General features: G+C 39.4%; 1 protein-coding gene across 6 annotated transcripts in view; it reads left to right on the top strand.

The window, feature by feature from the left end:
• The window catches only part of BICC1 (BicC family RNA binding protein 1), a 342,816-nt gene that overhangs the window by 301,842 nt on the left and 24,928 nt on the right, over positions 1–16,046 (top strand). For all 6 annotated transcript variants that reach the window (XM_077454137.1, XM_077454135.1, XM_077454133.1 and 3 more), the window contains exons 17-18: positions 2,814–2,968; positions 14,453–14,606. In XM_077454137.1, coding sequence (XP_077310263.1) covers positions 2,814–2,968; positions 14,453–14,606 — 309 coding nt within the window. The remainder of the gene's footprint in view (positions 1–2,813; positions 2,969–14,452; positions 14,607–16,046) is intronic.

Genomic DNA, 16,046 nt, shown 5'->3' with positions numbered 1-16,046 from the left:
CCCTTTCATGGGATACATTTTGGCGACTGTGAACTGCGTTCCGCCTTCTTTGCAGATGACACTTTTTTATATTCACCGTAAATCCCTTCTCCGACATGTCCATTGTCAGACATATTTGATGAATTCAGACTTTTCTCTGGCCTCCACATCAACTATAGCAAGAGTGAAATTCTTCCCCTTGGTACAACACCTAATCCCACTTGGACGTCTTCCTCCCACTTTGACCTCTTCCTCCCCTTTTTCTGTAGCCTCATCTTGCAATAACATACCTGGGCATTAAGATAGGCAGAACCCCCTCTATTATCTACACCTTGAATTATCCTCCTTTTTATTTAAGAAAATTTCACATGAACTGGATGACTGGATGGATCTGCCTATTTCACTAGTGGGGAGATGTTCAAAATGGTCAGCTTTGCTCGCCTCCTATACCCTCTCCAAATTATTCCGGTATTACTGAAGCACAAAGATATCCCATCTTTAAACAGAATCATTTCTCAATTTAATTTGGCGCAAAAAGCAACCTTGCATAGCCTTAGCAAAACTCCATGTCCCCAGGAGTGAAGGAGGTATGTCTGCCTAATATCAGAGCTTATAACTTAGCTTGTTTCCTACGTATAGGCTTAGATTGGATTCTAAAGGCCTCCCGTTACCATTGAATCACAGAGGGCCCACCCATTCTCTCTGGTGGCCCACCTACACTGAATATGGAAGTCCTTTAAGTCCGGACCATCAACATAATGTCCTCTATCAAGACACTGCTATCACCTGGAAGGAGATTTAGAAAAAATCAACATCTTTTTATCTTTACCTTTAACTTTTAACTTCTTCAGACATTTACCCATCCAAGGTAATTCTATTTTCTCTCCGGGATGGAACATGCAGCCTTCCTCGTATGGCAACGCAAAAGACTAACCCTTGTCCCCGTCCCTTTTTGACCTAGACTCTGGGTCGCCACAAATGTTTAAGTTTTTCGCCAGAAACTTCGCTCTACCCTTGACTCATGTCTTTCACCATTTTCCATGCATCAGCTTCATTACCACTCACTGCAGGGACAGAAGCAAAATATTTATAACAGTGTTGCCTGATTGCCTGTTACAAAAGGGAACTTAAACTATATTGGACATCAACAAACTCCTGATTTGCAAATGTATCCCTCCCTTTATGGCTTCCTCAGTAAAGAACTGGAGTAAACACTTCCCCATTGTAAAAATCTGACAAAATACTTCAGGGTTACAACAACTTGCTCTACCTGGTTCCTAATGAATCCTGGAGAGAAACACAAATAACTGATAACACCAGGCTTTTCTACCCTTTCTACTTTAGAAGGATCACCCCCCATCTGCACTATGCCCACTGCGTTCCCAGCCAAGGCCAACGCTCACTCACCACCTTTGGTCCTGCACAGCCATCTTTTCCTTCTGGGACCAAGTACTTTCTTTTATCTACAAAATCAGTTTCTGCCAGCTTCCTAAGGATCCTATGCTCCTGCTCTTCGGTTACTGGGACAAAAACCTATTCCCACAAATGTCATCCAAGGGCATGATTTCTCACTAATCCTGGATTCTTATTTGCCTTCTAGTGGCTTGGAGATTGATTCTGAAAAATTGTATTACTACTTCCCGCCTAACTATTTGCTCTATCAAACAAGAACTTGCTTTGTTTACAGGGAAAACAAATTCTTTGAGCTGAGAAATGTTTTCCATCTATCCAACTTGATTTGCACTAGTTGACTATGCCATGTATGAAATTTGTCTACTATGTATTATACCCCACATGTCTATTGAAAACTTCACATCACCTTAAAAATTAGCTTAACTTTGTGTCTGTTGAATCCTCCAATAATTTCTATTAAGGGGGAAAAAAAGAATATATGACAGTGAGCATAACCCTTTAATAAGCAGAGGTAATTTAAACCTAGATGTTCAGACTGAAGTTAGCAGGGTTAGTATGTGCCTGACCCCCACCATATCTGTTTTAAATACATTATTTTTAGTATGCAGTTTTCATAATTCTGTTACTGCTCATATCTTTAATCTAAATTGACAATTGGACAGAACTGTTAAAACATGCCTTTTAGTTATTTTACAAACAATTTTAAACACTTAAGGACCGCCCCACGTACATATACTGCGGCAGGGCGACCCTTAAGCGCAAAATCATGTACCTGTATTTGATTTCTCTTTTCGGCTCCGGGGCTCTGTGATTGGACACATCGGAGCCAATCAGTGGGTCCGGTGGCCGTGATGGCCTCCCTTGATCGTTTGCTTGAGAAACGAGGCAGACCGTCATTCTGTCAGAGAGGGAGAGAGATCTTGTGTTCCTGCTAATCAGAAACAGATGTGTCTCTTCCTCCAGTCAGTCCATCCCCCACAGAGTTAGAAAGCATTCCCTAGGACAGTGATGGCGAACCTTGGCACCCCAGATGTTTTGGAACTACATTTCACCCCTGCAGTGTAATTGAGCGTCATGGGAAATTTAATTCCAAAACATCTGGGGTGCCAAGGTTTGCCATCACTGCCCTAGGAGCACACTTAACCATTTTATCGCCCCTGATGTTAACCTCTACCCTGCCAGTGTCATTTATACAGTAACCAATAAATAATACACTGCGCTAAAACGTGCTACACCATATAGGCATGTATCATAATGTATATTAGAATATCATGCATGTTAAAAATTGATAAACACACAAACAAAAATTGAAAATGCAGTAGGACATTCAGATCTAGTGAAACTGTATATTTTTATTTTATTGCAATTCCATAATACAGCAATCTTCTTTTTATTTTATTTTTTTTACTTCCCTGCCACAGCAATGCTGAAGAAACCTGTGGTGACAGAAGTCAGAACTCCAACAAACACTTGGAGTGGTCTGGGATTCTCCAAGTCCATGCCTGCCGAGACCATAAAAGAACTGAGACGAGCAAATCATGTCTCTTACAAGCCAACTATGAGTACGACATATGAGGTATCACATTGCAGTCAAGCGTTAACACTACCAGTTAACTCTGGGACCCTAAGCATGAGAAAATTGTGGCTAATTGGCTTCCCGGACACTAGCCCATGAATCATCAGTAGGCTTTACAAAGCATTTAATCAGCTCTAAGCAGCAGTCATTAAAGACCCTTTAGCTGCAGTTTGGGAGTGCTAGCTTTAGACACGCTTTTACCAGGCTGCAACAGACATGTTGAAGGTTTCACATGGTGTAGAAAATCAGAACATCAATGCTTGTTAAAAGTAAAAAACAACTTTGTAAATAGCCAATGTGTTGGTCTTAAATACCTGCATACTTTTTTTTTTAAATGAGTGTTTGAAATGTTTTTTTCTTTCTTTTAGAAAGCTATTTGAAAAAAGTATTTTTATAATTTAAACACAATTCTTTAAGAAGAGCCAATTGCCTGTAAATAGATTTGTGCTGTGTTGTAATAACTATACCATAGCCTTAGAATATCCCAGATTTTCTGTATGTACATCATTAGGAATGTTTATAACATTTTTTTTTAATTATAAACCTCAAACAATAGTCCTGCTTTTGCAGCTGTGAATTTAAATTCCATGTCTTCTTTCAGAAAGCAGCTCTTGCATCTATTTTTCAGCATGTGTTTATTTCTCAGAAAAATTATTATTCATAAAGTATGCATCTTTTATTTTGTTATGCTCTTTGTGTAATAAAATATACTTTATTACAGCTTTATGTAATACAATATTTTTTTTGATAATTTTAATTTAGCGTGTAAAAAAAAACATTAATTAGAATGGAAACTGGCAACCTTGAGAGTCTACGATCAGGTCTTGGTGACACCATATTCATCCATCATCTCCTATGGCTAAGACATGTTCCAGGGATGAGGGGGGAAATTCATTTGCCAATTAGCTTTTTTTGGGGGGGGGGGGGGGGGGGGAGGGGGAGGGTGACATACTGTATGTGCATGTATATGTGAAAAAATATATATATATATTTTATACACATGCACTTTTGTATTGCCTCTCCTAGGCCAGTCTTATTTTATAGCAATTAGTTTGGGAAATCCATTCATGAAAATATTGTTCTCTAAGATCAATTGTTTTCTGAGGTGTCTACAGAGGCCATACAATGCTCGTAGATATGGTGGTTGCCCAGTTTAAACATAATTGGCCAGACAGGGTGATTGTGTCATGCCTATCGATACTTTAAAGCAGGGGTGTCAAACCTTTTGACTTTCCCGAGCCACATTGGAAGACAAGGCTTGGTCTTGGACCACACATACTACACTAACAATAAGGATATTTGATGAGCAGAAAGTTGGGCAGGCCACAAGTTAATGTTCCCTGATATAGATAATGTACCTTTCTGAGTGAGTAATAAAACTTCATATTTTTTTTTTTTGTACTATTTTTTTTTTTTTTTATAAAAATAAATGAGGGCAGCATAAAAGTGCTATGTTTGCCATTTTTTTTTCCTACATCCATCTATCTGGTTCGATGGATGTAGTAGAAATTCTCAAAGAATGCTCAAAGTGCTTATCAGATATTCTGGTTCTAATGTTGCCCTTCGTGTGCTTCATCCTTGAATATAGTTGTTCACAAAAATATGTGCTGCTAAAAACTGATAACGTGAATAAGGCGTGATTGAATGGATATTTTTCTTTTGGGAAGATAACATGTCTAAAAGTCCAGTAAAGAGACTGTCGAATTTAATGTTCGCTAAGTGTAACACATTTTTACAAAAGATTCCAAAAAAAAAACATTTTTAGAGACGTTTTTATGATTTCGTGCTTGGCTACATCCCAGATAGCAAGAAATTATGCTGCAAGTTTGAAAATGACTTGATAATCTATTGCTAGACTTTCCAGGCTTCACACAGCGTTTGCACAATTGCAGCAAGTTTGCATTGCATGAATCCAGATCAACTTTCTTTGCAAACATTCTGCAAGTCTGCTGCAAATTCCGGTTATGTTTTGCAGTTGTTATCCCACCACAGAGGTGGCTGAATCTTCATGCTATAGACTTGGAAGAGCTCTTGCTATAGACTCACAACTGCTACAGTACGTTTTCTCTTGCTAGACTTGCCATGCAAACTTGCTACAAATTGGAAAAGTGTCAACTAGAACTGCTTCAAGCGCTCTGCAAGTGTACAACTTGCCAGTGAAAATGTGCAGCAAGTTATCAAACTTACAATTCAACACTGCCACAAATTTGTGGCACGTTATCCTTGCTATCTGGGATTTATAGCAGTCTTGGGCCACAGATTGGACACCCCTACTTTAAAGCCCATCACTAAACCTTTTCGGTTTCCAGTTTTTGATAAACAGGGTTAGAATCTGATGGGTTTAAAAACACAACTGAACTTTCAGTTAAAATCTGCAAAATTCTATTGCCATCAAAACAGTGTCATCGTTTTTAGTTATTTTTCTTTAGAAAGTAGCCACACCCTGAGTGGAAAAGCCTGCACCCCCACAGCTTCAAGGGCTCTTTCTCTCTGTAGAATCGTCTTCTCTCAAGTCACAGCTATAGCTCACCATTGAGATGAGCTTTGCTGATTAGAAAGTTTTTGCTGTGACTTAGCAAAGGGGTTGTTGGACCATCTGCAGAGAGAGCGCAAGGAACCTTTTTCATAGCATTTTGGCAGGGGACAAGTGATTCTACATAGGCTGTGGCTGCTTTCTAAAGAACATTTTCTGTAGACTTATCATAGCATTTGCTTTGATGCTGTGAGAATGTGTTTAGCTGATTTAAGCTGGAATGGATGACACGGCCTTGTTTTTTGCAGATTGTGACTGCTATCGGGGGAGGGGGGGGGGTTGGGGGAAGGTCCCCTGCTAGCTGTCAGAATGGGGGAGTGGGGGCAAGTGCATCCGTAACTTGTTACACCATGAATATGGTTGTACCATGTTAAAAAGGGTGAACTTATCCTTTAACCACTTCCCGCCCGGCCAATAGCAGAATGATGGCCGGGAAGTGGTTCAGTTATCCTGACTGGGTGTCATACAAGGTTCAGCAGGATAACAAGCTGGCATGCAGTGCAGCGATCGGTGGTGTGTCAGTCCAATCACAGCTGATCACAGTGCAAACAGGAAAGTCCATGTATCGGCTTTTCCTCTACTTGCGCTGACACACGAGTAGAGGAGAGCCGATCGACTGCTCTCCTGACGGGGGCTGTCTGCACTGATTATCAGTGCAGCCAGCAAGGATGCCCACCCATGGCCACCAGGGATGGCAATCAGTGCCCATTAGGGATGGCACTCTGTGACATTCAGTGATGCCTGCCAGCACCTCTAAGTGCTGGCCAACATTATCATCCATCAGTGCTATCCGCCTATGAGTTCCCATCAGTGCTAAATATAAATGTTACCTCATCAGTGCCCATTAGTGAAGGAGAAAACTTATTTACAACGTTTTGTAACAGAAACAAATACTTTTTTTTTTATTATTTCAACATTTTCATTATTTTTTATTTGTAGCGTAATAAAATAAAAACCCCAGAGTTGATCAAATACCACCAAAAGAAAGCTCTGTGGGAAAAAAAAATATACAAATTTTGTTTGGGTATAGCATCGCATGATCACACAATTGTCATTCAAAATGTGAGAGTGCTGAAATCTGAAAATTGGTCTGGGCAAGAAGGTGTATAAGTGCCCTGTATTGAAGTGGTTATATACCTGTATTCTGTTGTGGAAAGTTCCCCTTTGCTTATTGTTCCATCTGTCACCTGAACAGGAAATTAGATGAAATATTCCTAATAAGGCCACTGGTAGCAGTAAATTCCACACTTATAGTAGGTTTAAAGCCTTTCTCACTTCCAATTAAAAAAAGTTTTTTATTCGGTGAATTTGTTTGGAACATGCCTTTTTTTTTTTTTTTATCAATATTTTTTTATGGACTATTTCACAGAACAGAAGTGAAAAAAACATGTAAAAAAATAATCACTCAGACATGCACTTCAGCTTATTACACTGTCTTGAGGATTATTCTATAACAGTCTGTATACAATAGACCTGTAAACCAAGGTAAAAAATGTGATTACATAAAGTATATCTTGTTAGATCAAGAGTGAGGAACACCACCCAGTCACCCCAACTAGGAACACACTGTGCTCAGGAGGATAGCGGCGACCCCCAACCCTCTTTTGGGGGTTGCATTGTTTTCATTGTTAGATAATGTTAGACTAAGTAGTATATGAAAAAGACATTGGTGTTCGAAAAAAGTAAGAACTATATAAAATATAAAATAATATAAAATAATATAAAATAAAATTAGGAAAAAAGAAAAAGTCGTCAGTTACTTCCCTTTGGTAGTACAGTATGGTTTATAAGTGATACATTTAGGTCTTATGTTTCATTGTGTACCAATCTACCCTTTTTTTTCCATATTTTTGGGGGTTTACTATAATCATTTTGGGTTGATGCATATAACCTCTCGTACGCTGCGTGAGTGTTAGTCTTATTACTTCATGTAGAGACGGGGTTTGTTGATCTCTCCAATGGCGCATTATCGTTAATCGTGCACTTAGGAGAATGTGCACAGCTATGGTCCTGTATTCTGGTGGAATTTACTCTATCTCTAAGGTTAAAATTGCATTTAATATTCAATACTTGTGAAATTACTCCATATTCTACTTTCCAAAAGGGGATTATAGTAGGGCAAGACCAGAGTATGTGGTACAATGTTCCCACAGCACCACAGTTCCTCCAGCAGGTATTGGAACTTTGTGGTGAGAATTTAGCTATTCTATGGGGTGTCGGATACCATCTGAAGAGGATTTTCTGTGATAATTCCCATAAGTTTACACTTTGTCACAGCGTATGTGATGTGAAGTGCCTTTCGCCATTGTTCCAGTTAATACGAGGTATCAAAGTCCTTCTTCCAGGCAATCATATGAGTTGTTTTCAAGGGTATATCCTTATTTTTCAGTATATTATAGAACAACAATATACCTTTTAATCTTGATGGTAGGGTTTGTGTAGTATTAGAGTACTCTCCATGGCATCTCAATATTTGTTTTCAAGTTGGAGCTTAGTAGATGTGTAATTCTATGGTATGTGTAATATTCTGAGTTAGCTAGGTTGTATTCTATTTGTAAGGACCTGAAGATTTTTGGAGTTGGACCTATCATATCTTTAATTTTTTCTACCCCTTTTTCCACCCAGCTTGAGACGTTTAAGTCAGGTATGATGTGTGTCAAGCTATAGGTAGGCATTGATGGCATGGAGTCCTGAGACGGAGTGTTTAACAAAGCTCTCCAGGCGTAAGGTGATGGTGGGAGAAAGCAATGCATAGCTAGGGGTGTATTGGCTAGTAAGAAGTAAGTGATAAAGATCGCCATCTTTAGGTTGTATATTTTCCAATTCTTTCCATCTGGTATTGGGGCTTTGGGGGAGCCATGTTTTAATTTGTGTCAATATTAAGGCAATGTAGTAGTCTTTAAGTACTACTAAGCCCACTCCTCCTGCCTTCCTAGTATTGATTAGTTTGGAGAATGCACACCTCACCCTCTTTCCTTGCCAAAGATATCTGTTGATCATAGATTGGGCTTTAATAAAGAAGATGTTAGGCACTGGGATAAGGAAGGGTCCTAAATATGTATAGAAATTGTGGTAGCAGTACCATTTTAAAGGCTGCCAGTCTCCGGGACCAGGATAATTCTGTTTTTGCTAGTTCTTGGAGTTTGGGGTGTAGTTTATCTAAGCATATGGAGTAATTTGCTTTGAGCAATTCCTCTGTCTTAGGTGTTAAGGTGATGCCTAAGTAATTTATACCAGTGGTGTTCCACTTGTATGGGTATAACTGTTACATTTTGCGCCTAGTTTTAGGAGGTATATTGATGCCAAGGATGTATGACTTAGTGTTTACTTTGTAGTAGGATCTACCATTGAACATTTTAAGTGTTTGATGTATCGAGGCTAATGAGGTCTTTACGTCTGTGATCAGGAGTATAACATCTTCAGCAAATAGACTGATGGTGTGTTGAGTAGATAAACCTATGTCCTGTAATTTTGAGGGTGTTTGCGTATGTAACTCGCCAGAGGTTTCATGAGAAGGTTGAAAATTATTGATGAAAGTGTGCACCCCTGGCGAGTTCCATTTGTAATATTAAATGGAGTGGAAAGTGCCCCCGAGGTGTAAACCTGAGCAGAGAGCTTGGAATATAATGCCATAATTCTAAAAAATATGGTGCCTTGGAATCCAAACATCAATACCCTGGCAAGATATCGCCAATGTATCCAATCGAACACCTTCTCTGCATCCAAAGCTAGGAGCAGAGAAGGCGTTCCCTTCAGTTTTGCGTGGTGGATTATATTAAAACCCTTTCATGACTAAGCCTATTTTTGACATTTAGTGTTTAAGTTAAAATGCATATTTTTTGATAGAATATTACTTGGAACCCCCAAACATTATATATATATATATATATATATATATAATTATATAATTATATATAATTTTTATTTTTATATATATATATATATATATATATATATATATATATATATATATATATATATATATTTTTTTTTTTTTTTTAGCAGAGACTCTAGAGAATAAAACGGCGATTGTTGCAATATTTTATGTCACACGTTATTTGCGCAGCGGTGTTTTAAACGCCCCTTTTTGGGAAAAGGGACACTTTCATGAATTAAAAAAAAAACTAAACAGTAAAATTAGCCCAATTTTTTTGCATAATGTGAAAGACAATGTTACGCTGATTAAATAGATACCAAACATGTCACACTTTATAATTGCACGCACTCGTGGAATGACGACAAACTAGAGTACCTAAAAAATCTCAATAGGTTATGCTTTAAATTTTTTTCCCAGTTACCAGATTAGAGTTACAGAGGAGGTCTGATGATCACGGCAATACCTCACGTGTGATTTGAACACCGTCCCCTCCCGCTCCTCTGGCATAACAGCCGCATCGGTTGTTATGGCTGGAAAGCCAATCGCCCGCTCTGAAAGACAGTACCAGGGTGATGCCTGCAGGTGCGGGCATCATCCTGGTATAACCCCCAGAAGCCGAGTACGCACATCTGCGTACGCTCGGCGGCAAGGGGTTAATTAGGCGCCTAGTGGCGTCAGTGGTTTGACATCCTTTTGTAAATCCAGACTGATCCATATGTATTGGCTGTGGAAGTATATTTATGTGTATCAGTTTGCCATATAGTTTCAGGTCGTTAAGTAATGCTATTGGCCCGCAATTCTGTAGAAGAGATGATTCCTTCCCTGGTTTGGGCAGGGTGATTACAAGTGCTTTCAACATTTCTGATGGGGAGGAGGAAGAGGCAGCTTCAGCTTTGAAAATATTGGTTAGGTGGGGTGTGAGGATGAACTTGATGTTTTTTAGTATTCTCCTATGTATCCATCAGGACCTGGGGACTTGTTTAGTGGTAGCGTATCTATAGCATGAGAGACTTCCTGGTTTGTGAATGCAAAATTAAGGTGCTGTAGTTGTGTCAGAGTTAATTGGTGAAGAGACACTTTCTTCAGAAAGCCCTGTATAGCCTCGGGGGTTGGTTGAATGGTATTTGGATCATCTGCCAAGTTTGACAGAGATCCATAATAATGGCTAAATGTGTTTGCAATTTTTTGTGGGTATTGATGTTTATCTTTAGTGATTGGGTGTTGGATGTATGTTATCTTGGTTTTGTACCTACAGCCCCTTAAGCGTTGTGCTGAGAGTTTCCCTGCCCTGTTCTATTTACATAATGGTTCATATTTAGATGTCTAGTAGACTTTTAAAAATTTCCTAATAGCAGCAATCGAAGATCATAATGGAATAATTGTTTCGAAATTGAGGCTGTGGGTTTTTGTTTATTACTGATTTCTAAGTTGTGACTTTTGTGAGATCCTGTATTTGCTGTTGGTGCTGCCCCTTCCTCCTTGTCCCCAGTTTAATAAAGATACCCCTCATGAACGCCTTATGGGCATTCTACAATGTAAACGTATCATCCACAGAATTCACATTATCGCTAAAATATTGCATTAAATGTTGTTCCAATATAGTTTTAGTAGGTTTTTCCTTTAAAAGAAGTGGGTTAGCTCTCCAGATGGGAACAGGGTTCGAGGAAAATGAGTCATTGATTGTCAGTACTACAGATGTGTGATCTGACCACGTAATATTTATGGATACTGCTACATTTCTGGATAAGGCCCATTGATTTACTAGGAATAGATCAGTTCGTGAGTATGACCTGTGTGGTGAAGAAAAAAATGTGAAGTCTTTTTTTTTTTTTTTTTTTTTCCCCTGCGTGAAGACCTCTCCAGGAGTCGAAAACATTTTGCTGATGTATGGTGTTTTGAAGCGATTGGGTTTTTCTGATGGGGGTAGTAGTGGAATCAAGGTGTGAGTCTTGGATAAGGTTGAAGTCCCCACATATCACCAGGGCTCCTTTTTGGTGGGCCCGTATCTTCCGAAAAGTTTTGTTAATAAATAAAGCGTATTTGGTTGGCATTTGGGGCGTAAGGATTCACAATAGTGTACGTTGAGGAGTTGATATCACAAATTAATATTATGAACCATCCTTGTGGGTCTACAATCACTTCATAGAGTTGAAATGAGACAGTGTCCCTTATTGCAATAAGAATGTCTCCTTTTTTTTTTTTTTTTTTTATCTGTGTTTGCAGTAAAGATATGGGGGGAACTGTCTGTTTATTTTGGGGGGGACGAACTATTAAAATGCATTTCCTGAGCACATAGGGCATCACTTTTGAATTGTTGAGCTTCCTAAAATGACTTACGCTTGACAGGGTGATTAAGTCCTTTGGTATTTATAGAAAGAAATGTCACCCCCATTTGGACAAAGTAGGTTTAGATGTTTGACATTCTGTGTTCATGTCAGTTCTTTTGTGAGTGGAGAGTTCCCTCAAGTGGTCAGAGCTGGTATAGATCGTATTGTTAAGTGCTAGTGCAGGCCAGAGATTTATTGTACTCACATTTGGAAGTGCAGGCATCTTTGCAGCATGGTTGTGCTGGTGAAGTCTCTTTGGAGGTGTTGACCTGGGAGAAACAGTAGTGGCTTCATCTGAGAACACTAAAGTAATCTGTAAGTTTTAACTGTGTTGGAAAAATATAACAAGAAGAAAAATAAAACTGACTATGAACATAAAAACTTGAACTTTGAATAACATGTTTAAACTTGTCAAGTGAACATTGTGATCCAAGTATGGGTATTGCATACCCGTATGCAGCATTTTGCTGCTCAAGTAGTATAAGAACAGAAGATAATGCTTATTAGCTTTCCAGGTATTCAGTGCCTTTTAGCATTTTTATCCGTTACCTTTTGCCATCCAGGATCTGAATGGGGAATGCTCCTAGGGGAGTCAGGCCTGCTGATAGGCTCTGGAAGTATCTGCCATTCTTTGAGCAGGGACAGACCTTTTTCCAGGGAGTCTATGATGAAGGTATGACCCTCTTTGGCAATCGTGATTTTTGTGGGGAAGCCCCATCTGTAGTTGATCATATGATTCCTGAGGGCTTTGGTAATTGTGGTGAGGCGGCTTCTTTTTTGGAGTGTATTGCGATAGATCTGCAAAAAATTGCAGATTTTGATGTTGGGGAGTGATATTATTCTTAGTGCGCATTGCTGACATAAATTTTTCTTTTGCATGGTAAAAATGTAACCGTAGTATTAAATCCCTAGGAATCTGATCGGGGGTGTATGAAGGTTTAGGCAGACGATGGATCCTGTCTGTGATCGCATCTAGATCCGTGAGGTCAGGAAGGATTTATTTAAACAGAGAAGATGCGTACTCGCGCAGATCTCCTTGCTGTGGGACTCTGGGATCCCTCAGATTTTTAGGTTGTTCCTTCTACTTCTTTCCTCCATGTCAACCATTTTAAATTTGAGCCCTTTTATTATCTCCTCTTTTTCATCATTGACATCTACTAAATCGTTCACAGTATCTGCAAACTCCCCCATCTTGTTTTCAATGTGCCCCACCCCGGATTCTACAGCCTGTATCTCCTTATTGAACTTTTGCATGCATGAGCGCCTTAGGGACAGTAACATGTCCTTTAGCACTGTGTCCATGACTGCCTGATTATCCGGGATTTGGCTTTAGCTGGGCTTGCAGACTGAGAGTTATTGGGGTAGGATTGCTGGCTGTCTGGGGGCCCACTATTTTTGCTGACAGATGCAGTTAGCAGGGGTGGAGTGTGTGTTGTGGGCCGGGGTGGATGAACGGCTGGTGCCATCTTGCCTACCTCCATGTGTCTGCCATGGAACAAAATCCGTCAGTTTCTGGGGCTTCCTGAGGTATTTTCTTTTCCTGGTCATGGTCATCGACGCTGTGGTGGGCAGATCGCTCTGTTTTGGGGTGAAAACCCCCTCTGGAAAGTCACTATTAGCCGCTGTTTGTCTGAGAGGAGCTCGGCTCTCACACATCCATCTAGCTCTGCAGCCGCCCACACCCCTATGGAACATGCCTTTTAATTTTTAATAAGCAAAAATAAATTGTAGCGCCATCACTATAGGAGCCACTGGTGGTTTGGTCCTATTTCTCCCCCCTCCCCTCCCCCTTTCAGCACACACGGCCAGGTACATATAATTTTTGCAATTTTTCCTCTTGCTCAAAAGATCAGTCTGAGGGTTTCTTTTTAGATTTTTTTTTTTTAATTGGAACATGAAATTTGATGGGGATCAGGAGCTTGGAATACCCCAGCACTGTAGAACTGTACAACTGGAGGACTGCTTGGCTTCTGGCTGCTATTAAACTTCAGGCTGTATGGCATAACCTCTGGCTGCACTAAATGCTTATGTTTTGCATGACTTCTGGCTGCACTGGACTTGCAAAAGAAATATCCCACAGGACTCCTTGCACTAATGGCGACCTGAACTCCTTTGGGAGATTAAAGCACCCCCGCCACTTCTCTTTGATAAAAGGGGATCATTTACAGACACAGAATAGTTGGACTTCTTCCCACCATATTCCTCCTGTCTCAGCTAAGATTCTTCAGTAGGCCCCCCAGCTATGCATTGCTGGGACTTTGTTGTCTTCACTCTGGCTCCTCTAGCTTTCCTGCCCCAGGGGCAGAGCCCCTGCACAGAGCTCTCCTCCTGCAGGACTGCACCAGGAATTTTGCTCTGATGCCAGGCCACAGACTATTTATGGACTCCCCCCCCCCCCCCCCCCTTCTTCTGGGCACACCTCTCCAGGGATGAAGGCTCTATAAGACTGGGGAATAGCAGCAGCCTCCCTGTGAAACCCTAAGAAATCAACCCCTGCTCCACTGTTAATAGAGGAGCTAACTAAATGTACCTAGCAGCCTTCTCTGAACTAGGAGGGTGCTACAAAATGTTAATGCTGCTTACCTGAAAATACATTCCGTAAACTGCATGGGCCTCAAGCTCAGAGGTTTAATTCCAGTTATTGTGCTAGGAATGGTATGGTAGCTGTCACTCATTGGTGATCCCATTCTAAATGTGATTCTTGGAAAATGGTACCATATATATTTTTTTTCCATTTCTTCTTACAGGCACCTTCAATGTCCCTGTCCCGGTCAAACAGTAGGGAACAGATTGGCAGTGGCAGCGACTCTGATAACTGGAGGGAAAGGAACGGGATTGATTCATCTCATAATGACTACTCGTCATCTATTGGCAGCCCTAAGCGAAAACAAAATAAATCTGGTAAGTGTTTCTGTCAATATAAAAGTGAGAAAACAACGCTAAGGAAAGGTGTTCAAATGCCCTGTGTTCCCAATGCTGCTTCCAACTAGGTGTTGGAATCCCACACTGTTACTCAAGAGGAATAAAAAAAAACCCACATGCATAACTGGTGCACATGAGTGGAAGCTGTGCTGGAATGATGATACCTAAAAAAAATATATATATTTTTTTAACTATTCAACATAAACCTGTATAGCAAGCACATGTAAAAAATGCGTACATTTAATCCACATATGATTAGTGCAAGCTATAGTACTTTAAGTTAAAAAGTCCCACATTTAGGCTGCATTCACACCTGAGCGTAGCGTTTTCAGGCAGAAAATCACGCAAATTTACCACGATTTCACTGTGTTTTTTACGGCGTTTTGCTGCGATTTTGTGCAGGGCAAAAGGTCACCAATGTAAAAAAAAAATGTCCAAATCTGCCCAATTCAAGCAACAAAAAAGGGTCCAGAACTTGTTTGGGCTTCAGGCATTCAGCTTCAGGCGACATGGAGTGGAGATGTGAACCATCTCCATTGAGAATATTGGATTTTTTCCCCTCTAGCGTTTTGTAGCTTCAAGCTACAAAACTCTCAGGTGTGAATGCAGCCTTATTGCCCATGCAACCACAAGTGCTCTCTTCCCTCATAAAGAAAGTGCCATTACCTGTGTTTCCACATTGAACTGTGATCACCGCCATGAAATTCACACTCTACACTACAGATATTGGACCTAAGAGCTATGGGTCAATATGCACTCAATATAAAAAAAATGCCACTCCACCTTGCCCTGCAAAATACCACTCCTCCTGGCTCTGCGACAACTAGTGGAATACTTGTAGCTAGACATGTGCAGAATAAAAAAATGTTTTGATTCGTTATTTATATAAATTAGTTTAGTTCATTTTAGTTTAATCCGTTAAATTTGTTTTCGGAATTCGTTTTGTTCGTAATCGATTCGAATTTTTGTTTTCGAATAGTTTACCATTTTCCAAAGAGAATAAAATAGCAAAATAAAGGAATAGAATAGAAAAAAAATACAATAAAATAGAAAAGAATATAACAGAAATATAAGACTCAAATATATTGACATAGAAATAGAATAAAAAAGACTAAAATGGAATTTAACCCTCATTTACATTTGTTTTGTTATATTTGTTTAGTCTGTATAATTTGTTTTCGAAATTTGTTTTGTTAGGTAGTTTTCCATTTTCCAAATAAAATAAAATAGAATAGAAAAAATATAACAGTAAAGAATATAACAGAAAATAAAAGAATTAAATATAATGGAACAGAAATAAAATAGACTATAAATATCTTCTGAAATAAAAAAATAGAAAAGAATATAATTCAAAAAAACAATAGTATTATAATAATAATAATCATATTCAAATAGAATCAATTTGAATAGAAAGTAACA

Source organism: Lithobates pipiens, unplaced genomic scaffold (genome assembly GCF_037356315.1).
Source record: "Lithobates pipiens isolate NorthernLeopardFrog02 unplaced genomic scaffold, aLitPip1_a1.2 Scaffold_25, whole genome shotgun sequence".
Classification (NCBI taxonomy): Eukaryota; Metazoa; Chordata; class Amphibia; order Anura; family Ranidae; genus Lithobates; species Lithobates pipiens.
This window is presented reverse-complemented; position numbering and strand designations above follow the sequence as displayed.